The sequence below is a fragment of the Aotus nancymaae genome, unplaced genomic scaffold (assembly GCF_030222135.1).
Source record: "Aotus nancymaae isolate 86718 unplaced genomic scaffold, 86718_ANA_hifiasm-v0.15.2.pri h1tg000077l, whole genome shotgun sequence".
NCBI classification, from domain to species: Eukaryota; Metazoa; Chordata; class Mammalia; order Primates; family Aotidae; genus Aotus; species Aotus nancymaae.
In genome coordinates, this window is record NW_026988492.1 from 21022477 (window position 1) to 21048213 (window position 25737).

Below are 25737 nucleotides of genomic sequence, written 5' to 3' on the forward strand. Positions count from 1 at the left end.
AAAGATGGCTTACTAAACCCAGGAGGCGGAGGTTGCGGTGAGCCGAGATTGCGCCATTGCACTCCAGCCTGGGTAACAAGAGCTAAACTCCGTCTCAAAAAAAGAAAAAAAAAAAAAAGAAGAAAGAAAAGATGGCTTAAGTGGTACCAAGTTAACTGGATATTCATATAGGAAAAAAATAAATATTTACCCTTACCTCACTTAATATACACAAGAGCCAATTTCAGATGGTTTGTACATCTTAATGTAAAAGTTTTTTTTTTTGTAAAACAACATTTTTAGAATACAACATAAGGAGTATCTTCCTGGCTTTGGAGTAGTAAAGGTATCTTAAACACAAAGTACTAATAATAAATGAGAAGGCTGATATATTGGACTACCTTAAAGTTAAAAACTTTTGCTCCTCAAATGACACCTTTATGAGAGTGACAAGGCAAAAATAACTGACAAGGGCTCATATGAGCAGTATATAAAGAAGTCATTATGTTTTTAAAGAAAAGCCAGGCCAGGCGCGGTGGCTCACGCCTGTAATCCCATCATCCCAGCACTTTGGGAGGCCAAAGCAGGCGGATCACCTGAGATCAGGAGTTTCAGACCAGCCTGGCCAACATGGCAAAACCCTGTCTCTACTAAAAATACAAAAATTAGCTGGGTGTGTTGGTACATGCCTATAGTCCCTGCTACATGGGAGGCTGAGGCAGGACAATCGCCTGAACCCAGGAGGCAGAGGTTGCAGTGAGCCAAGATTGCACCACTGCACTCCAGTGTTGGTGACAGAGCAAGACTCTGTCTCAAAAAAAAAAAAAAAAAAAAGCCAGGCAAACCGAACCAAAAGAAAAATGGGCAGACTTGACCAGGCGCTTCACAAAAGAGGATACCTCAAAGGCCCAAAAACACTTGAAGAAGTGCTCATTCCCAGTAGTCATCAGGGAAATGCACATTAAATGAGATACCACTACATACCCTCCAGAGTGGTTAAAGGAAAACAACTGAAAATAGAAGTGTTGGTAAAATGTAGAGCTGTGGAAAGCCCCTGTTGATGGGAGTGAAAATTGGTCTAACAACCTTGGAAAACTGTTTAACATTAACTGTTAAAAGTGGGTAACATGCAGAGCCTGTGATCCAGCAACTCCACTCCTAGGGGGTACCCAACATAAATATACAATATCCACATGTGAACAGAGAAACAAGCGCAGGAATGTCATAGCAACATTAATCATAATGCCACAACCTGGAAAGAATCCAACTTCCTATTAAATGTAGAACAGATAAGATCCACTGAGCACTTTCCACATTTCCATTTTAAAGTTTTAAAACATTCACAGGTGAAACAAAAATAAAATAGAACATTCTAAACACCATCACTTTCCCACTGGAGAATACAGTCAGGGCTGGCCTCTGTGTGTATTGGAAGCTGTGGTTTTGGAAGGTACCTCACCTGAGCCCTGAGGATGCTCATGGTTTCCAGGTCCTCCTCCTGCTTTGCAATTGTTTGCTTCATCTCATCCATTTGAAGCTGTTTAGAAGCCAGAGCCTTCTCTGCCAGTTCCAGTTTTTCACTCAGTTCCTTCAGCACTGACCTGTCCACTTTTTCTGACTGAAAAAGACACATTTATTCTAGAAATGGTTTTAAAATAATTTTGCCTATTTTAGTAAAATACTAGAAAAAGGTTTATTTATTATTTTTTAATTATCAGCTCTGGCAGGGTGTGGTGGCTCATGCCTGGAATCTCAGCACTCTGGGAGGCTGAAGTGGGAGGATCATTTGAGCCCAGGAGTTCAAGACAAGCCTGGGCAACATAGTGAGAGCTGTCTCTACGAAAAAAAGAAATGTATCACAGTCTGTTAATTAACAATGCTAACTTATTCAGAAAGTTATATTTAAATTGTGACTTGCAAATAACGAATTCCTAAAAAAAGAAGGTAACCCTAAAATCAGGGATACAATAACAAGATTATCCAATCTTGATAAGGCTGTGACTTCTTGATACTGTTATTTTTCCACCTCTTAATTCCTGAAGTCAGTGGAAAAGAAGAAACATGAAATAGTGATACACTGGAAAGCAACCTTTAAAACCAGACTTAGGAAAGGATTCATGCAACTATTTTATATACAAAACGTTCAGCGGTTTCTGTTCATTAGTAGGCGATGAAAGTAAATTTTTTCTGTGAATACCTCTTTTCTTGTTAGTTCCTCAATTGTTTTCAATGCATTATTGTGTTCTTGAAGTAGCCTGTTGTGTGTCAATTGTAGCATGGCTAATTTGGACCTATTAAAAAAGACATTAAAACATGGAACCTTGGGGAAAATATCATAGAAACTTAACAATCTTGCCTCCCAACCTTCTGAACACTCAAGTGGAAAAATCTTCTCGCCTACCTTTATCATCCCACCACCTACTAGGCATTTCTTACTCTCAAAAAAAACTTTTCTGAAAAATCAAGACGGAATGCAAACAATCAGCATAATTTTATTATGACAAAACTTTTAAACTTTAGCCCCTCTAAGAAGTCTCCTAGGACTCCTTCAGATAAGTGAAAAGGAATTTTTAAAAAATTTATCTCAAATCTGAATTACAAACTGTATAAAAAGACGACTCTCTCTCCTCTGCCCAGTGGCCCCCCCCCTTCCAACACACACACTCACTTTTCTTCCTCTGTTTTAGCCTGCTCCATTTTGATTTCTGATAGCATGCTTTCCACTTGCAGCTCCAACTTTTTGTTATGATAAACTAGCTCTTGCTTTTCATTCAATTCTGATGGGGTTGCAGAATTTTTCCTTTCCAGGGCTTGACACCTAAGAAAGGTCAAGGTTTCATGAGGATAAACAATGCTCCTTTACATCTCAGTGGCTTTTAAACAAATCCCAGGGTTAGGTACAATACAAAGAGTTTTAGGGCTATAGAGTTTTACATAATCCTCCTTGCTTCTTTACTAGACATGGCCATATTTCTGAAACCTATGCCTAAACATAAAAAAGTACAGATCTAAGTCACATCCAGTACTGTCCTCTTTGAATAATTATTTTAACTGGTCATACAGATACATTTTTATTATTTAAATGCAGACCACAGTAGTAATTAGCTAAAGGCTCTTCTCATGTAGTGATGCATGGATATCTTTTATATTTAAAAAAGTTATAGGTTCTGTCAATTGCAAAAACTTTAGTTTCTGACAAAGATTCAATAAGGGAAAAAGGAAGCTCCCCTAAGTCTTCTTAAAGATCAGAAAGAGAATTTCAATATAATACAGATAAATGACAGCTATGCACAAAGCATTAATGCCAACTGCATAAGATATATCATTTAACACAATGTATACAGAAGAAATTATAACGCACAATTTACAAATGACAAGACAGGCTCAGAGAAGTGAAATAAATACCTTGCCCAACACAAATAACTCGCAGACCCATATGTCAAATCTAGGTCTGTTAGTCCAAAGTCCTAAGTTGTAGCTGCCATATTGTATCACGTTACCATAGCACTACAGAGTGTTGGGAATTATAACCTCAAGAAAACACACACACCTCCATATTGTGCTAGAAGCATGTTAGCCAATGAATCCAACAGAACAACATCGACTTAGGTTTGCTAAGTTTTGGGTAACTTCTTACATCAAGAGAAGCAAATGCCAAATTCTCAATCTACATGTTAGCCTGAAATAATTGGTTGAAATAACAAATTGAATTTGACTTTTTTCCAAGTAAGTGTCACTCAAGATCTTTATGTTCTTTTCGTCTTTCTTTACGCTCATTCACATCAATGTCATCAGCTGCAGTCAGTAGCAGGAAACCTAGCTCACAGCTCTGTAGAGCTCTCACTTAGGATCGTACATTAAACAAACGCCCCTAAATAGCAGAATTAAAGTTCTACAGTCCCCACTCCCCCGTTTTACAGTTATTTAAGTGGAACATTAACTGGAACATTAGTATTTCCGGAATTCGTATTTTAATTAGGTCTCTATTTTCCTTTTAGCCATAATATAGTAAAAAAAAAAAAAAAAAAAACCTATGTTTTTCTATAGTCGTATACTTTGTAAAAATGTATTCAAAGGGGGATGAAATTGCTCTTGGCATTCTTACTTTTCTTGAAGTCTCTTCTTCATTAGCTCAGCTTCACTGAGTTTTGTATGAGCCTCTTGAAGCTCCTTAAACAGGGATGTCACCTGAAGGTTCAGTGCCTCTACTTCACTTCCAACCTATCATACGGGAAATCCCAAACATATGTATATGATTATCATCAGAGATTAAACAACCCTCTTTGGGAGAAAACAGTCTGAACCATTAGTAGCCAGTTAAGACTGGATGGTGAATTGATTCAACTTTGACAATACTCCAGATATCTTGTATGAAAAGAGTGTTTTAGATACTTGGTACTTGGGTTTGCTAATAAAGCATGAACTAATCAGTTTGGATGCACTCGTGATAAAGAGTTTATCACTATTAAAATTAACCCTACTTCAGGTTCAGAGATCACAGACCACAGAGGTGTCAAAGCACACTCCTATCTACCCAGCTAATGACTTGCCCCCATGCTCCCTTCCCAGTGTATGTTCTGGTTTACTCAACTACTTCTGTTGTATAGCCTTTTTCCTGGCAGCTGTATAATTTTTTTTTTTGAGACAGAGTGTCACTCTGTCACCAGGCTGGAGTACAGTGGTGCGATCTTGGCTCACTGCAACCTCCGCCTCCCGGGTTCAAGCGATTCTCCTGCCTTAGCCTCCTGTGTAGGTGGGACTACAGGTGCATGTTACCATGCCAAGCTAGTTTTGGTATTTATAGTAGAGATAGGGTTTCACCATATTGTCCAGGATGGTCTTATCTCTTAACCTTGTGATCTGCCCGCCTCGGCCTCCCAAAGCGCTGGGATTACAGGCGTGAGCCACCACGTCCGGCCCTCTATAATTTTTGTAAATGAGTTTGTGATGTCTTGAAAGACCATACTTCCCTACTATTGGCTATTGAATGGGTTTTAGTCAACAGGGTACTATTTTTCACTAGTGGTCTCTTCATCTGTTTTCTAAATGTTCTTTATTCTCTCAACAGTAGAGTTTCAGTCTCCTTGAATACAGTAGGCATTCAATATATATATTTGTTGAATAAATTAATTACCTAAAGTGAATATTTTATGTAAACACCTTTCACATAGGATCCTGTGGCTATATACCTTCACAGCTTCAGTATCTTCCCTAAGCTTAAGACTCTCCGCAGACTCAAAGGTGCCTCTCTAAATTACCAGACAATACTGAACAAGACAATACTGAACCTTTTTCTTTCAAACTACTTTATTCAAATCAGTAATGGGATAGAACCAAAATCTTTCCATTCTATCTCAAGTTTCTGAGTCATATCCTCAAATGATCTTATTATAAAGTGGAGAAAATTCCTTTTTCATACAGTAGGCTTGTTCATTTAAGGACTTAGGAGAAGAAATCAGTCAAGAAGAGATATTGGAAATGGTTTTGCAGAATACTGATAGAAATACGTCTTGCTACAATTGACACAATGAAATTCAGACCAGGACAAGGAAATATAAAAGGAATAGATAATGTTCAACATCAACACAATTTCTCTGTTTCTAAAGCCAATAACACATCATGAGATTGGAATTTGGTGGCTGGACTACTCTCGTGTGTGGGGGTATGACAGTGGCTGTGGGATCTCAGTACTCACAGTCTCTGCGCCTTTCTCTTCCTCATTCTCTTTCTCTGTGCTCCCGTCTGTCTGGGTTTCAACCTCTGAATGATTACTCGCTTTCTTTTCAAAATCTGAAACTCTGAAAAATCACAGAATGTAGAAAAGTTACTTCCTTTTTGGCTTTAAGAAAAATAGCAGTTACAGAAGCACTGAAAAGAATGCTGTTTACAATTTGGATAAAGGATCAGGGGTTTTCAAAATCTCTACACATTCACTATATTAGCATTAGTTTTATTTTTCATCCTAAAATTGGCTAGAATTGATTTCACAGATGAATACACACAGAGGTAAAAGGCAAGTATAACTTACCTTGAACACCATATATTTTCATGTAATTGTACTATGCAGAAATGTTTTTGAAATTGTTTTTGTGTGTGTACACATGTGGATGCATGTGTGTTCCATGAACATGGTATCTCATTTTTAAGAATTCAGTAGAGAAGGAAGACTTTTCCTTTTAGGACATATCTAAGTTTAAAAGTCACTGAATAAACAACAACAAAAAACTGTAACACCATTCTTACATCAAATCATAACCACAGGAAAGCCATCTCAATACAAACAAAACAATAGAGACTATGGTTAAAGACAGTGGGTTGAATATATGCATAGAATTTTTTTCCCAGCCCAAACTCTACTAGAATGACTTTCAAAAAGGTATGTGCCTACAGGAACAAAGAAAAAGTGAGAGGAAATAACAGCAGGAAAATACAGAAGCATAGGTCTGAGTGGGGCCTTACCAGCCCAAGAAGGCCAACCTTTAAGCCAACTGTAGGGAGAGCCAAGAAGCCACCAGATTCACACTGTGGGAACTCCAGGACGCTCAGGAATGAGTGACACTAGGAACCTCTGCAAATGATGACAAAGGTGGGGCCTTAGCTTTCCCCCTAAGATCAGGAACAAGACAAGGATGCCTGCTCTCCATTTCTATCTAACTCCTTTTTTTGGACAGGATAATCAGGCAAGAAAAAGAAATAAAAGGCATTCAGACTGGAAAAGAAGAAGCAAGACTATCTCTGCAGATGACATAATCCTGAAGATGGAAATTCTCCAAATGATTTGGTGATACAGTGCTATCTCTAGTAAGATCCAAGTAGGTTTTTTTCAGAAATTAACAAGCTGATCCTAAAATTCATATGTAACAGCAAAGAACCCAGAATAGCCAGCAGTCTTTAAAAACAAGAACAAAGTTGGAAGGCACACTCTTTCTGATATGGTTGGGCTTCGGGCCTCCACCCAAATCTCATCTTGAATTGTAATCCCCATAATCCCCAAGTGTCAAGGGAGAGACCAGGTGGAGGTAACTGAATCATAGGGGCAGTTTCCCCCATGCTGTTCTCGTGACAGTGAGTGAGTTCTCGTGAGACCTGATCAGCACCTCTCCTTCTTGCCGCCTCATGAAGACAGTGCCTTGCTTCTCCTATTGCCCTCCGCTATGATTGTAAGTTTCCCGAGGCCTCCCCAGCCATGCTGAACTGTGAGTCAATCAAACCTCTTTTCTTTACAAATTAGCCAGTCTCAGGCAGTTCTTTACAGCAGTATGAAAACGAACTAATGCACTTCCTGATTTCAAAACTTACTACCAAGCTATAGTACTCAAGACACTGTAGTACTGGCATAAGAACAGATGTAGATCAGAAACAGAATTGAGAGTCTAATGAAGTTGGACTTCTATATCACAGCATACATGGAAACAAACTCAGAACGGACCACAGACTTAAATGTCAGAGATAAAAGTACAAAATTTTTAAGAGAAAACAAAGGAGTAAATCTTTGTGACCTTGGGTTAGGCAATGGTTTCTCAGAAGGGACATCAAAAGCATAGGTGACAAAAGAAAAAGGAGATAAACTGTATTACATCAAAATAGAACAAATGTGCTGCAAATGATACCATCAAGTGAAAAGACAATCCATAGAATGGGAGAAAATGGTTGCAGATCAGAGGTTTAATAAGGGACTTGTATCCAGAATGTAAAATGGATTCTTACAAGTCAACGTAAAAAGACAACCCAATTTTCAAAAATCGGCCAAGGATCTGAATAGACTTTTCTCCAAAGCAAACAAATGGTCAACATGAAAAGATGCTCAACATCACTGTCACTAGGGAAATATAATTCAGAACTATGAAATACCAATTCACATCCACTAGCATGGTTCAAGTCAAAGTGAAAGACAGCAAGCATTGGCATGGACATGGAGAAAGCGGGATGCTCATACTGCTGGTGGGAATGCAAAATTGCACAGCTGCCTTGGAAAACAATTTGGTGGTTCCTTAGAATATGAAGCAGAGGCACCATATGACCCAGCAATTCCACCCATAGCAATATACCCCAGCGAATTAAAAACGTACGTCCAAGTAAAAACTTGCACGCAGTGTTCATAGCAGCATTGTTCATAATAGGTAAAAAGTGGCAACAACACTAATGTTTATCAACTGACGAATGAATAAACAAAATGTGGTATATATAGACAACAGAAGATTATTCAGCAAGGAAAAGGCAGTATTGATACATGCTACAGTGTAGATGAACCCCAAAAGCATTAGGCTAAGTGAAAGAAGCCAGTCAGAACAGACCACAGACTGTATGATTCCATTTATATGAAATGTCCTGAATGGCCAACTCTATAGACACAGAAAGCACACTGCTTAGAGGAGCAGGTAGTGAGTGCTATTTGGGGGGAAATGTTCTGAAATTATATTTTAGCAACAATGGCTGCACAATCCTGTGAGTATTCTAAAAAACTCTGAGATGTACACTTTAAATGGGTAAACTGTACGGTATCTTAATTATATGTCCGTAAAGCTGTTTTTTAAAAAAATGCGTATTTCAAGTTAACCTGTTTCATACCTTTCTTTGGCCTCCTTGAGTGCAGTTTCAAGTCTCTCCACCTTCTGGTTCCCTTCCCTTAGGCACAGCAGGAGCTGGCTCACAGTTAACTCCTCATGTTCCAAGTAATTCTTGGCCCCCTCTGCAGATTTGCTCCTATATTTAGACAATGCCATGTTCAGTATAAAGGTTAAAAGGTTTTCATCAGAAAAATACCAAAGCCTAAGAGAAGAGTGGCCCAATATAACTGGAACCAACTTACAGAAAGTGCTTTCCAGAACATTCTCCAACTAATTCTCAGCTAGGGAACAAGCTCAACATCACTGTCACTAGGGACAAATCAGAACTATGAGATGCCAATTCACATCCACTAGGATGGCTAAAGTCACAGTGAAAGACAGAAACAAGCATTGGTAAGGACGTGGAGAAAGTGGAATGCACATAAGCCGCTGGTGGGAATGCAAAACCAGTGGACCCCTAGTGCCAAGCTCCTCCATGCTTCCTAGGGAAGGTGTGGAGACTCAGTGAGGCTCCAGAGAGGCCAGCCTTACACTGCACATACCCACTTCCTCTAAACGGTCACTGTGTACCTGACACCAGGCCACAACACCCACGGAACAGTTCAGCAGAGGCGGCCCGTGGCTGAAGGTGCCAAGCTTTCCAGCGATCTCATCTTAAAGGGGACTGCAGTCAGGCAAAATATAAAGGCACATTGTACAGGCACCTGGCTTTTCTCCAAGTTAACAGAGAACATCACAGCTCAAGTCAAGGGGAGAAAACCTTTTACACTTGTGGCCTCAAGTAATGAGAGCAGAGAAATGGAGGCACTGTCGATATGTCAAGTATTTTTCTCGATTTCAAAATCTGACTAAGAGACATATCAGTGACAAACAAAACCATGATCACTGTTACAAAACATTAGGGATGGCTATGACGATGCTAACGGCAGCTACTCTTTCAGCCACCAACTGAGGTTCACATGTCTAATAAACAGCCAGGATTAAATCCCAGTTTCCAGGACTCCGAAGCTCCAACTCCAAACCTAGAAATCAATCTCACACTAATTATGATACTCACAAGTGGTCCAGAGCTGTTATTTTAAAAATAGCCATGTGGCTTAAAAGAGGAAGCGGTCTTTGCATCTGGATATGAATGATGAGGAAGTGGCTTTGAAATTTCAAGCAGGGCTTTTTTATTTCTACTTCCAGGAACATCTTTGAATATTAAAAAAGCAATTTGGGGGAAACTGGAAGAATTTTTAACCAAAAAAGGGAATTACTTTCGTTTATGCCAATTATCCTCTTTGATGAAACAATATTACTTAATACTTTCTTCCTTATACAAGGGCTTAGAAACATAATGGAAGACAATTTTTTTCTCACATTTTGTAAGTCATTCTATATGCACATTCATCAAGTTATACAAAGGTATTAAAAATCTATGAGATGGCTGGCATGGTGGTTTACACCTGTAATCCCAGCACTTTGGGAGGGTGAGGCAGGTGGATCACCTGAGGTCAGGAGTTTGAGATCAGCCTGGTCAACATGTTGAAACCCCATCTCTATTAAAAAATTAGCTGGGCATGGTGGCGGGCGCCTGTAGTCCCAACTACTTAGGAGGCTGAGGCAGGATAATTGCTTGTACCCAGGAGGCAGAGGTTGCAGTGAGCCGAGATTGCGCCACTACACTCCAGCCTGGGTGCCAGAGTGAAAATCTATCTCAAAAAAAAAAAAAAATCTATAAGAGATCCTTAGAGATCTTTTCAGAGTAACTGTGTCTTAAACAGATGATTACAGGAGTGACCAATATTGGAACATCTTTTGTAACTCTCAGGCGACACCCACAGTGACTAAGAGTGCTATCGGTCAGCGTTACAAAAGATGTTCCAATATTGGTCACCCTGGCTTGTAAGTGGGAAGTAGCAGGGAAAAGAAAATAAAAATATTTCATTCATGGAAGCTGGACAGCCTGGTCCGAGTCAAACAGCACTGGGGAACCAATGAGCAAACGTGTCTTTGATTAGGAACAAATCATTGACTTGACTGAGAACCAGTTTGTTTTCACTTCTACCCTGGTGGAGGTGAGACACCATTAGAACAGAGTAGTCAGTGTGAGCCAAACAGGCACCAAATAGTTTTTTTTGTTTTTTTTTTTTGAGACACAGTCTCGATCTGTCACCCAGGCTGAAGTGCAGTGGTGTGATCTCAGCTCACTGAATCCTCCACCTCCCAGGTTCAAGCCATTCTCCTCTCTCAGCCTCCCGAGTAGCTGGGACTACAGGTGCGTGGCATCATGCCCAGCTAATTTTTTTTTTTTTTTTTTTTTTGTATTTTTAGTAGAGACAGGGTTTCACCATGTTAGCCAGGATTAGTCTCTATCTCCTGACCTCGTGATCCGCCCACCTTGGCCTCCTAAAGTGCTGGGATTACAGGCGTGAGCCACCGTGCCCAGCCACCAAACAGTTTTTAATCTGCCAGTTTGAGCTGCAACATTAAAGAGCATTCAAACTAAATATTCTTGAAAGGTCCTGGTTTAAATCATGAAGAAGTTACTTCCACAGGCCATTACACTTGCGTTCCTGTGACAAGCTCCCATTGACAAGCCTGCCCAGCCTGCCTGCCTGCCAGCCCGCGTCTTCCTTCACATACGTGCCAATGGAGACTGTTCTCGTGGGCCCAAGACTATGCTTGATTTCTTTCACTGACCCTTCTGCTTCTCCTTCCTGTGAAAAACAGAAATGCAATGGATTTAACACAATATGTCTGCAAGACAAATTCTCTGTCAAAAGAAAAAGAGACAAAAGATGAATTTTTGTGACATGTAACGCAAGGAACCATCCAAACATTCAGATGCACAATGTTTAAACTGGGTAGCTCAAATGGAATGGAAATGTACTCTTCCCTCACCCTGCACACCCTGTCGGGATTATAAATATCCTGGCTAAGGCGTGAAGGTCAGTTTCCTCTGGCTCTACACTTTCTACCTGACTCCGTAAACATGAAAGCTTATCTGCTCCTCCTGTTCCTTGGCAGTTCCCTCTTTCTCAAGGTTAAGGTCACGCAGAGCTGGTGACAACTCTACATATCCTTCTTGGACAGTCCTTTAAAATGCAAAATGCTAGAACTCACCGAGGCAAAGTTAAAAAAGAGGCAGTTTCTGTGAATGAGATTCACAAAGCGCCATCTTGGCCAAGTTGGTTCCCATCAGAAATTTGTATGCACCGCAGGTCACTTAGGGAGCAAGAAGACTAAGACTCACAGAATTTGAAAGGCATTTATATTCCAGTAGGCTCCCAGGGAAAGTCTTTCAACAATGCACAAAGATGGTTCTAGATATGTATTTCTATATACAAAATAGATATCTAAATATATATTTATGTAATACATATCTAATATGATTATATATTAATACGTTATAATGTTACATATATTTACATCTAATTATAATACATAATATATAACATATATAATATAATGTGTAATTATATAATATAGATATAGATCTATATTTAGATACAGAATATATATATCTATTATAAAAAACATAGATACATGTATTTTTTCTCTGCTTAGGGCCATGGGGGTCTAGTTATTTTTGGTATTTCTTCCTAAATCTTGGGCAGTGCTTTCCAGTTTACAGAAGAAAAGCAAGCAAAACATGTTTACACTAAAAATAACTGTCACTCATTTGACAGGGAGAATGAGATGCTAATCATGCACCTTCAAAGAAGAAGCTTCATTTGGAAACTTCAGATACACTGTTGGGTTTCCTGCAGTCTATCAGTTATTGACAGAATGATAAAGTTCTTTGGTTAAACTTCTGTCTCAGTAATCTTTGATCACTTGCAGAAAGGGTACTCTGGCAAAATACACTTTTCAATTGGTATTTTAATTCTCTTGATTTTGGCCACTAAAATGTATGAGGGGGCATGGATGGCCAAGTTATTCAGAGCCATTTCCTAACTCTAGTGCAGCAAATAAATCAGAAAGCAAAGACAATCACACACTTATATTTCAGATATAACCAGTAGGTGAGCTTTTTTGCAAGTTGCTCCCCATTCCTCCTGACTTATCTACAACGTACATTTTTCTCTTCCAGGGACATAATTTTTTTCTTCTTTTCTTCATTTTAAATTTAAAAACAGAGTCTTGCTCTGTCACCCAGGCTGAAGTGCAGTGGCACGATCATGGTTCACTGCAGCCTCTCAAACTCTCAGGATCAAGTGATCCTCCTGTCTTAGGCTCCTGAGTAGCTGGGAGTACAAGTGCATGCCAACATGCCTAGCTAACTTTTTGTATTTTTTTTCTACACACAGGTTTTTGCCACGGTGCCCAGGCTGGGCTTGAACTCCTGGGCTCAAGCAATCCTGCCCCCTCAGACTCCCAAAGTGCTGGGATTACAGGTGTGAACCACTACACCCGGCCCACTACACCCGGCCAGTCGCTTTTCCTGTATCACATGTGTACTCTGACTCAGCTAAAGTGACCATCTGTTCTACAGAGGATTTTATCCTCCCTATCTAATCTTTGTTAGCAGCAATGAAGGAGAGGCCGCCACCTGGTCCACTGATCTGCTCTGCTCTTTAATAGGGCTGCCCCTGCCCCCAGGCACAGTGGTAACAGATGCTTCTCCAGAGCTTAGGGCCCGCTCACTTAGACCACTTCACTTTGGGTTGCAGAAAAATTTGATTTTGATAGCACTGGCTTCAAACTCAGTTCTCAGAGGTTCCTGAGTAGCTGCTGCTGAAAGTGAAAACAAAGCCAGGACACTTCCTCAACCTACAGCCAGAGCAGTTTTGCTCCTCTTTTCTCCTGTTCTTCTTTTTAATATGCCAGAGAGGGTTCTGTTGGCACAGTGGCTCATGTCTGTCATCCCAGCACTTTGGGAGGCCAAGGTGGGTGGATCACTTGAGGCCAGGAGTTTGAGACCAGCCTGGCCAACATGGCAAAACCCTGTCTTGACTAAAAATACAAAAACTTAGCCAGGTGTAATGGCATGTGCCTGTAGTCCAGCTACTTGGGAGGTTGAGGCACGAGAATCTCTTGAACCCTGGAGACAGATGTTGCAGTGAGCCGAGATCGCATCATTGCACTCTAGCCTGGGAGACAGAGTGAGACTCTTGTCTCAAAACAAAAAAGAGGGTTCTGTTGTTAAAAAATGTCTGTAGCTTTTTTAAGTGAATTGCTGAATACAGCTTTGAGACCTGGTTTGAAAAATGGCAGAGGTTCATGCTTGTGTGGTTTTCTCCTTTTCAGGTCAGTCACAAAAATGTTCAATTAGGACATGATGAAAAAAATTACTACATCTTTCATCATAAAAGGTAATTAATATTTTTCCATTTTAGCTATGACAACCCTTACATACATTATGTATGTAAGAGGGTTCTGTTGTTAAAAAATGTCTGTAGCTTTTTTAAGTGAATTGCTGAATACAGCTTTGAGACCTGGTTAGGCCATTATACTATACTTAAAAAATGAGGGCCAATTTCGCTTTGCCACACTGCAAATTCCTCAATCCTTGGCTTCCTTGTGTTGACAAGAAAAAGTAGTATTTGTTTCATCTTTCCAGGGGAGGCTTTATAGTTTGCTCAAATCAAAAATAAAACCAAAAACTTACAGCCATCCTAATTTCAACAAAGGAGTCTTCGGAGGAGCCGTTGGAGTTCAGCTTGAGCTGCAGTTCAGACACGATGCCCAACAGGTCTGCCTTCTCTGCCTGCAGCCGCACCACCTGGGTCCTGAGCTGCTCTTTTTCCTGCTCTGCTTCTGCCGTGGGAAGCATGGAGTCACCACTGGGGTCCTGGAGATGACAAGGAGTAAAGTGAATGAACAAATCAAACTAAGGCCGGGCACCATGGATGGGCTCACACCTGTAATCCCAGAGCTTTGGGAGGCTGAAACAGGAGGATTGCTTGAGGCCAGGGTTTTGAAACCAGCCTGGGCAATATTGCAGGACCCCCATCTTTACAAAAAATTCAATAATTAGCCAGATATGGTGGCTGAGGCAGGAAGACTGCCTGAGGCCAGGAGTGTAAGATCCTGTCTCAAAAAAAAAAAAAGCCAACAAACAAATACAAATCAAACTAAGGACCTGGCCATGAGACTCAACTGCCTCCACACCCAGTGACAAGGAAGTTTCTCAAGACCTTTGTGCCTTGTGCTTTAAAGTAGAAAATTCCAGCCTTTACTTGCCTTTTTTTTTTCCGACAGGAGTCTCACTCTGTTACCCAGGCTGGAGTGCAGCATCACGAGCTTGTATCACTGCGACCACCGCCTCCTGGGTTCAAGCAGTTCTCATGCTTCAAACTCCCAAATAGCTGGGACTACAGGCGCCTGCCACCATGCCCAGCTAATTTTTGTATTTTTGGTAGAGATGGGGTTCTGCCTTGTTGGCCACACTGGTCTCGAACTCCTGACCTCAGGTGATCACCTGTCTTGGCCTCCCAACTGGGCTTAGAGGCATGAGCCACCGCGCCCAACCGACGATTTATTTTGACATAACATTTAAAATGGAAATTTTTACATTGTTTTATTGTATTCAAATAATCAAAATTAAAAGTAACTTCATGACAAGAAAGACAGCCTTCCTTGCCATGCTGGCATAATCTGATATTATGGAAATAATCAACCTCACTTTGGCAACAGTGGACTCATAAGCTGTTGTCTAAAATTCTAGAAAGGATGGACAAAAAGCTGCCACCACCCAACCTCCTGCCCTTTTCCTCCCCACCAATGCCCACCCACACCCCTTCTTCCGACACTTGGCATGTCTGTTAGAAGCCAAAGCACCAAGGACATGATTTGGTTGAGTGACAGCAAAGCACAGTGGATGGTCCAAAACAGTGTGGGGGCCAGTCCCTTTCACACTTAAGGGACTGGCCCCCACACTGTTTTGGACCATCCACTGTGCTTTGCTGTTGGTGTTCTTGTTGTCATTTGTTTGTTTGAGATGTAATCTCGATCTGTTGCCCAGGCTGGAGTGCAGTGGCACAATGTAGGCTCACTGCCACCTCCACCTCCCAGGTTCAAGTGATTCTCCTGCCTCAGCCTCCCTAGTAGCTGGGATTACAGACCCCGCCACCATGCCTGGCTAAGTTTTTCTATTTTTAGTGGAGATAGGGTTTCACCATTTGGCCAGGCTGATCTTGAACTCCTGACCCCAAGTGATCTACCCACCTTTGCCTCCCAAAATGCTGGGATTACAGGCGTGAGCCACCATGCCCAGCCTATGTTGGTGTTTTAAGGTTGCTAAAAGTACATCTGGTGAGAAATAAGAACACTTAAAATGCAGAGGCTGGTACGAAGGATTTAAAAAAGTTAAGTTACAGCCTATGTAAACATGAATAATATACATCAGTATCCCACTACTGTCAAGGCTGGGTTGTGTTCACCATGTTGCAGTGACTGCATATGACAAAGTCGTAAGAGAATGGTTCTGTTCAGATGTGGTGTTTCTAGGTGGGAGGAGGAAGAATAGATCTAGGCTATACTCTGGGTGCATCGCCTGGAGCAGATTCTCTTCAGTTCCTGGGCTGTTTTTGCGGCCGAGAAAGAAAGATGTGGAGGCCAGGCACGGTGGCTCACACCTGTAATCCCAGCACTTTGAGAGGCTGAGGTGGGCGGATCACGAGGCCAGGAGTTCGAGACCAGCCTGGCCAACATGGCGAACCCTGTCTCTACTAAAAATATAAAAATTAGCTAGGTGTGGTGGTGGGTGCCTGTAGTCCCAGCTACTTGGGAGGCAGAGGCAGGAGAATCGCTTGAACCCAGGTGAAGGTTGCAGTGAGCCGAATCGCGCCACTGCACTCCAGCCTGGGCAACAAGAGTGAAATTCTGTCTCACAGGAAAAAAAAAAAAGAAAAATATGGCATCACACAGTCTCTTTGGTCCCTTCCAGCTGTCAGGAAACCTCCGTTGCTTCTATGTACATGGCACCATGCTTTGGTTCCCTTCCCAAACCAGAAATAAATGTATTTGAGATGATCAGAAAATGGCGACACATGAGAAAAGTGAAACTTCCCCCAACCTCCGATCTTTACAGCATCACTAACAAATGCCTTAAGACCAACCTTTAAAGAGGAATCTCAGTTACCTTCAGGAATGTATAGCATAAGGAAGTGTCATCTATGGATTCTCCAAACAAGTAATGAAAATAGGTGATCTCAAACTTGTCAACACTGTCTAAGTTGAGTTTCTCTTTTCCCTTTCCTTGTGATTGATTCCCTAAGGGATGGGAGACAGGACCAGAGGCTCCTCAGAGAACCAAAACAGCATCAGAAAGATATCTGGATGCATCATAAACCAACCATCTGTGAAATACTGAAAACCGGGGGTACAAGCATTAACTGGTAACATGATGTACCCCTTCTACTCCTGGGATGATGTTCTTCCTACGCATGGGGCAGCCCTCGCTACAAAACAACCGCCCAGCCTTAGAGAAAAGCAACTCATTGTGAAACCAAAGAGTTCGGTCTGCAAAGAAAGGTGGAAAGTCTGCATTCTCTCTTAGTAATGAATCATACAAAAGACACACAAACTTAAAGGAAAAAAAAAACAGTAAAAGGACAGGTACTGCTCAGCTAGAACTCAGAAATAAACAGGTAAAAGTGAGACTATACTTTAGTAGGAATCTTCATATATATCCTTTTGACGTAAGGAAATTGAATAGAATGAGTTTTTTTTTTTCTTTCTTTTGAGGCAGGGTCTCTCTATTGCCCAGGCTGTAGTGCAGTAGCACGATTTTGGCTCACTGCAACCTCTGCCTCCCAGGTTCAAGAGATCCTCCCACCTCAGCCTCCTGAGTAGCTGGGACTACACCTCCTAAGTAGGTGGGACTATAGGCGTGCACCACCATGCCTGGCTAATTTTTCTGTATTTTTAGGTGAAACAAGGTTTCACCATATTGGCCAGGCTGGTCTTGAACTCCTGACCTCAAGTGATCTACCTGCCTTGGCCTCCCAAAGTGCTGGGATTACAGGCATGAGCCACCATGTCCTGCCTAACATAGTATTTTTCTAAATAACCTTTTATGCTTTAGATGATTCTATATCATCCTTCCTTTCCCATTCTTTTCTTTCCATTTTATTTCTTTGTTTCCCTTCTTTACCCATCCAAGAAATTAGAGATCAGTGAAGTTTAAGATAGAGTCTCTAGAAAAGTCACCCATATCCAGAATAAGTCCTGCCTTTACCATCTCAGTGCCTCACCCTCCAAAGGGCCGTTAAGTGCCAGGCTTAGAAGCATGTGGACAGCAGAGGGCTCCTTAGCAAACACACCCAGTGGGGGACGCCAAACAGTTTCTGGTTTGTTTCTTTACTAATGTCTTTGACGTCCACTCCCAGGTATGAGCACATTTTCCAGGTTCTTTGGGTCAAGAAAAATGTGTCTCTTTCTGTTTTCATCTGTGGTAACGTGATAGCCTCCTACCACAACATGACATTTCTCAAAACATTTTTAAAAAGGAAAAGTATAGGGAATAATCTCCGTTTTAGACTGAGGGAACAGACAAGGTCAACAAGTAAAAATTCTCAGTAATAGGTTTTTTAAACATATTTTTTATATCAAAGACAAAAACTAAAAACAATTGATGGTTCTAGGCAGAGGCCCATCTGCACCATCTATAATGAATACAAAACACTCATTTATAACCTCAGTGTTTTTCTGCCTACAATCAGTATGGTCAAAGCTTTACAAATTTCCTTCCCCTAAAAGAGATTATACATGACCCTTAATAGGGCAATCAATCTTTTCAGCAAAAGCACTTCTTCCAAGACCAGGCAAAACACCAATCCAGACTGAATCATGAAAGGTTTTGATCTAGGAGTCTAGACAAATAAGATTCTACCACAAATGTTAAGGAAAAAAAAACACAACGGATCAGTCTGCTTACCTCAGATGACCTCTCTGATTTCCCTTTTAGTTTCCCAAGCTCTTCCTTCAGTTTCTCATTCTCTTGACTCAAGGCCATTAGACGCTCTTTGGCTTCTTTGCTCTGTGTCTCAAAAAACTGGCGTTCTTCCTTCTGTTTCTCTGTCCAGGCTGAAAGCTCCTCAAATCGCCCTTTCATGGCTTGATTATTTAGCTTCATGGCTTCTGCAGGAGGTTCAGAAGGATGGAGTCACACACCAGGAAGAGTGGACTTCATTTGATGACCCAAACCTCCCCTAGACCACTTTACCACATGGCCCTGAATCTAAAGACGCCATGCTTAGCCTCGGCCCAAGGGGGCAGCAGCAAAAAGACTAAGTGGCTTTTGCTTACAGAAAAGACCAGTGGGATTAACATCATTTCTAGTCCTTAAAAGTCCCAAGAAATCTGAGCATGGTGGCTCAAACCTGTAATCCCAGCACTTTGGGAGGCCAAGGCGGGCAGATCACAAGGTCAGGCGTGCAAGACCAGTCTGGCCAACAAGGTGAAACCCTGTCTGTACTAAAAATACAAAAAATTAGCTGGGTATGGTGGTGTGCACCTGTAATCCAGCTACTCAGGAGGCTGAGGCAGGAGAATCACGAGAACATGGGAGGCGGAGGTGGCAGTGAGCCAAGATTGCACCATTGCACTCTAGCCTGGGCGACATAGTGAGACTCCATCTCAAAAAAAAAAAAAAAAAAAAAACAGTCCTAAGAAAATAAAGTTGATTTGGGTACCGCCACTACAGCACAAGTATCTAAATATCTATGATTACCAGGGAACTAAGGAAGTTCTTACTACTCCTAGATTCAAACACTGGTCCTGCCAAAAGCCATGGCTTGAGATACCAGGATGCTGTCTCTTAGGAAGGTAATATTTAGGACTAACTCTGGAACCATAGCAGCCTTTCTTCCTTTTTTCTTTTTTTTTTTTTTGAGACAGGGTTTCTCTCTGTCATCCAGGCTGAAGTGCAGTGCACGATCACGGCTCACTGCAGCTCCACCTCCTTGGGCTCAAGCAATCCTCCAACCTCAGCCTCCCCAGTAGCCAGGACCACAGGTGTGCACCACCACACCCAGCTTTTTTTTTTTTTTTTTTTATAATTTTTTTGTAGGGACAAGGTCTCACCACCTTCCCTAGGCTGGTCTTGAACTCCTGGACTCAAGCAATCCTCCTGCCTCAGCCTCCCAAAGTACTGGAATTACAGAGGTAAGCCAGCACGCCCACCCTCTTTTTCCTTCTGAATGGGTTAAATGTCATTATGCTAGTTCCCTGAGATACACACACTTTTTATTTTTACCTGTATCCAAAAGTAAAAATAAACAGATCTAGCCTCGCCAAAAGCTAAATCCTGTGCTTCCCCACCTGCTACTGCCTAGGGAAACAGGGAGTGAAGGGAGCTCACCACCAAGCCTGAGTGCAAAGGGACAGCATTTCCCGAAGGCCTGGGATGAACAGGGCATGCAGGGGCCAGCCCTGCTCACCTTTCAGCTGGTGGTTCTCGGTAAGGAGCTCCTTCATCTGCTGCAGCAGCTCCTCCGGGGTGAACGTGTCCAGGTTTGGGTGGGCCAGATGGGGGGGTCCATTTCCTGTGCTTTCACTGGGGCTGTCTCCCTTCTCAGTGAGGCAGCTGAGAGGTTGATGGGACATGGCAGAAGTTCCTGTGGAAAAGTCACCAGTTGAAAATAGAGCTGTCCCCACCCCACAAGGGGTCCCCAGGAGTCCCACAAATCCATTAGTGATTGCCTATATTGACTCCAAAAGTTGCCCACGTTCTCTCCAGTTACATTTTGAACATTTTTGATTCTTCCTTTTAAACAACAAAGGTATAGCCTAGCTTCAGAAAAGGGTGGTGTGTATGTGTCTGTGTGTGTATGGGTATATAAACGGGTACAATGAGGATTTGGGATATGGGGGAGGGAGACAAGGGTATGACATCATCATGATCAGGATAGATGTAGACAGACATGGGCAAAGTGTCATGAAAAAAATTTCCCATGCAAATCTTCAAGCTCCAATCTCCTTACTTCAAGTGAATTGCATGGTAAGCAAATTCTCTCCATAAAAGCTGCTTTAAAAACTCTGTATTTTGTTTCTTGTATTTTGGCTAAGAAGAAAGGGAGAATTAACATTCTCTGAATGCTTACTATGTGCAAACTCAGCACACCAGACCTGTCACTGACTCTAATCTTCACTAATACTGAACTAGGCGGCTGTTTTATATAGGTGAGGAAGCTGGGCTTACAGAGGCGCACAATTCATCCAAGGCCAGGAAGTGGCACCGCCAGGTATGAAAGCCACACCTTGTAAAACAACAGAGTTATTAGAGTACTGAATATGTAGGCCTTAATATTTCTATTTTTCAATGCATACTGAAAAGACTAAGATATCTTTAGTTGCAATTTAATTGCATGGTCTGAAATTTTTTTACATATACCACTTTGTCTTGTAGAGGGGGTATATTTTTTACATATACCACTTGTCATGTGGACATATAAATGCAAGACAGATGAATGAATTCCCACTCTGCTTCTGTGTTACCTACCACCCAGGCAAACATATTCAGCAAAAATTTTCACTTTCACACTTGGGGAAAATGATGTCTTTTCTTCAAGAGCTGATGGGGATAGATTATAAAGCAATACATAGCAAAGGCAACCCCTCCCTGCTGACGCTGAATACACATGGCTCACACACGCATTCCACAAAGGTCAAGAGTGGCCAAAGTCCAGAAAGACGCCTGAAAAAACATATTGTTACTTCCAGGAAGTTTACTGTTAGAAGATCATTGTTTTATTTTTGTTTTTAGGTTTTTGTTTTTTGTTTTTTTTTTTCGTTTTGTTTTGTTTTTCAGAGAGAGAGTCTCTCTCTGTTGCCCAGGCTGGAATGCTGTGGCGTGATCTCAGCTCACTGCAACCTCCACCTCCCAGGTTCAAGCGATTCTCCTGCCTCAGCCTCCTGAGTAGCTGGGACTACAGGTGTGAGCTACCACGCCTGGCCAATTGTTGTATTTTTAGTAGAGCCGGGGTTTCACCATGTTAGCCAGGCTGGTTTTGAACTCCTGACCTCAGGTGATCTGTGTGCCTTGGCTTCCCAAAGTGCTGGGATTACAGGTGTGAGCCACTGTACCTGGCCCTTAGAAAATAATCTTAAACCCATCTACCCAACAGATAGATATTAAGCAACAACGTACACTATACATCATGTATAGTATAGAAAGCCGCTGATGCACAAAAGGGACGAAGAAAACTTGGAGGTGAGCATCCCATTTCTTTCTTTTCTTTTTTTTCTTTTTTGAGACAGAGTCTTGCTCTGTTGCCCAGGCTAGAGTGCAATGGCACAATCTCGGCTCAATGCAACCTCCACCTTCCAGGATCAAGCGATTCTCCTGCCTCAGCCTCCCAAGTAGCTGGGATTACAGGCGCACGCCACCATGCCTGGCTAATTTTTGTATTTTTGGTGAAGACGGGGTTTCACTATGTTGGCCAGGCTGGTCTCAAACTCCTGACCTTGTGACCCTATTTCTAATGAGGGAAAGGCATCGGTCTCAATTAGATCCACAGCCACTGTTGACCTTCACAGAGGACAGGGGTTCTGTCTATTTTGTCCGCTGCTGTATCCCCAGGACTGAGAACATTACTTTCCACATAGAAGGGAAGGCTCAGTAAACATCTGTTGAATATATTTTAATAGCTTCCTAAATGACTAGCTTTCAGCCCTGTCAATTTCAGTCTTCTTGCCCTCATGGTTTCTTGTGCAATACAAGGTAATTTCCCTGAGTCCATCCTTCCCATACAAGACAGAGTTTCAGCTTCTTAGCAAGACAATTCGTGGCTTTTCAGGGCCCAACCCAACTGACCCACCAGAGTCACCTTCTGCCACCAAACTACTTGGAGCCAAGGCACTTTAAAGAGCTCGCGGTTCCCTGAATTCTTCTGTCTCTGTGTCCTTGCCTCTCTTCTGCCCTCTGCCCTCTGTCTGGCTCCCCTTGTGTCCTGGCAAACTCACTGGACAGATCAATGTCCAGATTAACTATGACGTCCTGTGTCATACAAACTGTTCCTTCTTCCAAGCACCCAAGAACACTCTGCATTTCCACCTCCTCTGCCCATTCTGAAATTACTGCTATCATCTTCTGCCCGTATATTTTCTCTCTATGTTATTCTTACCAGAGAATGGCACACAGCAGGCTTGGATTTGTTGAGATGAAATGAAAATATAGCATAATGAGGTATTTTTAAGTCTAGCACCTGTAAAATGCTTTCTGCTGTGCTAGTATTGTTAGGAGTTTCTCTACAGTTCCATGTCATTCACGTCCAGAGTCTCGAAATCCAATTTTCTAACTTATTTGAAAACTTAGAAGTGCATTTTTTTCTTTCATTACAAAGCCATATGGGTATTACTTCACAAGACAGATTCTAATAATCCTCATACACGTGTCAAAGTGGAAACAATGAAAACTTTTAAAATAATTTTTTCTTTCTAAATGAAATATGTTTTTTTTTTGAGATGGAGTCTCACTCTGTCACCCAGGCTGGAGTGCAATGGTGTGATCTTGACTCGCTGCAAACTCCACCTCCCGAGTTCAGGGGATTCTCCTGCCTCAGCCTCCTGAGTAGCTGCCAGGTGCGCACCACCACGCCTGGATAATTTTTTGTATTTTAGTAGAGACAGATTTCACCATGTTGACCAGGATGGTCTCGATCTCCTGACCTCATGATCCACCTGCCTCGGCCTCCCAAAGGGCTGGGATTACAGGTGTGAGCCACCGTGCCCGGCCAATATTTTTTAAAAAGAGTTTAATTTTTTTTTCCTTTTCCTTTGGGTTTTCTATTTCATAAATTCCAAAGAATATATATCAAATATGCCAAATTTCTATAAAACAGAAGTGTAGTTCACAGCTAGAATATGTGTGCATCTCTACCTAAGTTGGAGCAGGGTTTTGGCAGGACGCAATACAGTATCCAGTTGCCTTCGAGAATAAAGTTTGGTTTTTTGGGGAGGAAAGTTAGCTATATTCCCAGCATAATATGCAACCTAAAGGTTAGTTTATTAAAAAGAAGCTGCTATTTTTATAGTGTCGTACATAATATATAAAGAACTCCTAAAACTGACCCAGTGGAAAAACAGATCGATTATGCCAGGACTTAAATCAATCACTGTCGTCTCTCTACAGGTCAAATTTAAACTTGCCTTGTCCACCCCAGGGCAATCCCTGGCCTTGCCATCTGCCCTGGGATCTCTCCAGCGTTCCCCAAAACTGGGCCTGTCCTGAGAGACTGCTTGGCCCACTAACTCCTCTCTCCCTGGGTCAAAAGAGCAAGGTGGGTTCTTCTGTTCACACTCTTACACCTTGCTAACCAGATCCAAAGGCTTCTGATGTTCTCACACTGCCTTACTTTCTGTGCTTTCATTTTCCATTTTCATCCTTACAAACAGTTCCGTGGCATACATTTCCATACAGTAGTTTTCCTGGTGGTAAAGGCCAGGCCCGAACCTGGGTTTCATTTTCTTTGAGTGATGTTTACTGCCTGTAGCTTGCACATTTCGATGGCAAAAACAATTCCTTTGGGGTTCTCAGCCTCATCAAATATCCTCTCTCTATAGAGTGTACGCACTCTCCTAGACACAGCGGTCTATGTGGATTCCCACCCTCTTGGAGAGGGATCACTCTGTGGTACCAACCCTGGGCACCTCATTCAGCTTGAGTAGTGGTCCCCCGTCTCCCAGAGGTGTGTCTGAAACCACCTCCTCTTTAAGGCGAGGAACCGGCTGCGGAATCCTTCCCAGCCTGCGGGAGGATGTCACCTCCATGCCTCTGGATGACCTGCAGAGGGGTCACCTGCAGTTGCCAGGCCGGCCCTGGAACCTTCCCGGGCCCATCCTCTGTTCACTACCCACCCTTTCCCACCAGGTCAGGACCCGCCGGGGCCTGGGGACCCTCCCAGGGCAGCTCTCCCGCGGGAGGGCCGCCCCACCCCTCGCCACCCTCACCCCGACAGGCTCCGGGCCACGGGGCAGGGCGGCGGGAACCGTTTTCTGGCCGGAGAAGCGCCCGCCGGGAAGGAGCCGCCGCCGCCTCGCCCACCCCTGCTACCCTCTGCCCCGGCTCACCTGCCACCCGGCTCGGCCTCGCTCAGGGTCACTGTTTCCTCGGCATCGTGCCGCTGGGAGAGGGTTCCGGACCGGGATGGGGTGATGACCAGGGCACCTGCCGGGGGGCGGCGGGGACAGCGGGGCTCGAGGAGCCTGGGGCTGACGTGCGGCCTCGGGACCCCGCCCAGAGCCGCTCAGCTGACCGCGCGCCGCTCCCCTCCAGCTCCGGGGAATTTCCCGGGCCCCGCCCACCGAGGCTCCGCCCCCTTTTCCCTGCATCCGCCCCCAGCTTCCCACCATCGCGGTTCGTGCGGGGTCGACGCTGGGACCCGGGAGAACAGGGAGTACGCTAAGACGCTGCTGTGACAGCGTTAATCAAAATAAGTCATCAATCAAATGCAGTGTGTGGAGCTGGTCTTCCCTGCGTCTTCCTGGCGGATCCCTTAGTGGAAGCCAGAGCCGCAGGGGGGTCACTGCGGCCCCTGGAAAGAGGAGGATCCCAGGCATCCTCGGAGGGAGGCCTCCATCTTTGTGTTTTTCTGAAAAAGGCTTACGTCTAGACATAGTTAACTGAGTATATATAGCTTTCCACTCGTTTTTGCTTTAAAATAGACTCAAAAAGCAAAAAGCTTGTAGGATGTTTCTTGAGCTCTTGTTGCCGAAGAACAGGCTCCACTAACCTTAGGGCGCTCCAGATGCCCGGCGCCGGGATTCACGGGTGCGCGGGGTTCGCATCTGGGAAGCAGCCTCCCTGCCGTGGAGGAGGGAAGATGCCCCCGGATTAGACAGTAGGATGACAAGGTAGGAGGGAGAGCCGCCCTATGTGCATCCCGTGCACCCTGGCAGCGCCGCAGGGACGCGGTCACCGACAGGCGCTGCGTCCGATCGCGAGGTCAAGGCCTGGTTCAGGCGGTACTGCCCGCCCCGGGACCCTCGTGCAGGAGGAATAAGCAGAAATGAGTTTGAGGCCAGGTAGCCTGGGAGAAGCCTGGGGGCAGGTTTGTACGTGAGGCCAAGAAGGGCATGAAAGCCGGGAAGAACTTGATTTACGAAAGGAGGCGCTGGCGCCACCCGAATCCGTGAGAATGAGAGCACGTGGTTGCGCATCCACGCTGCTCACTGGTTGGAAGGAAACACAAAGGACATAAAGAGAGAGGGGAAAAAAAATCCTGATCTGAAACAGGAAAATGCGGATGCGCCCTCTCCT

The 25737-nt window shown here is 43.2% G+C and overlaps 1 protein-coding gene and 1 long non-coding RNA gene across 3 annotated transcripts in view; one reads left to right on the top strand and one right to left on the bottom strand.

Moving 5' to 3' along the window:
• The window catches only part of OPTN (optineurin), a 34181-nt gene extending 9532 nt beyond the window's left edge, over positions 1-24649 (bottom strand). The window contains exons 1-11 of one of the 2 annotated variants that reach the window (XM_012456007.3): positions 24549-24649; positions 19919-20095; positions 18415-18617; positions 14143-14325; positions 11175-11248; positions 8548-8682; positions 5675-5777; positions 4085-4200; positions 2648-2797; positions 2177-2270; positions 1439-1597 (exon numbers count right to left, since the gene is read on the bottom strand). In XM_012456007.3, the coding sequence (XP_012311430.1) occupies positions 1439-1597; positions 2177-2270; positions 2648-2797; positions 4085-4200; positions 5675-5777; positions 8548-8682; positions 11175-11248; positions 14143-14325; positions 18415-18617; positions 19919-20084 (1383 nt within the window). In that variant the 5' untranslated portion in view covers positions 20085-20095; positions 24549-24649. The remainder of the gene's footprint in view (positions 1-1438; positions 1598-2176; positions 2271-2647; positions 2798-4084; positions 4201-5674; positions 5778-8547; positions 8683-11174; positions 11249-14142; positions 14326-18414; positions 18618-19918; positions 20096-24548) is intronic. The other variant, XM_012456008.3, reaches the window with a different exon arrangement.
• Positions 16286-20938, top strand: LOC135271387 (uncharacterized). Its single transcript, XR_010339507.1, has 2 exons — positions 16286-16873; positions 19549-20938. It is a non-coding gene; the product is annotated as an uncharacterized LOC135271387 (long non-coding RNA).
• Positions 24650-25737: the final 1088 nt, after the last annotated feature.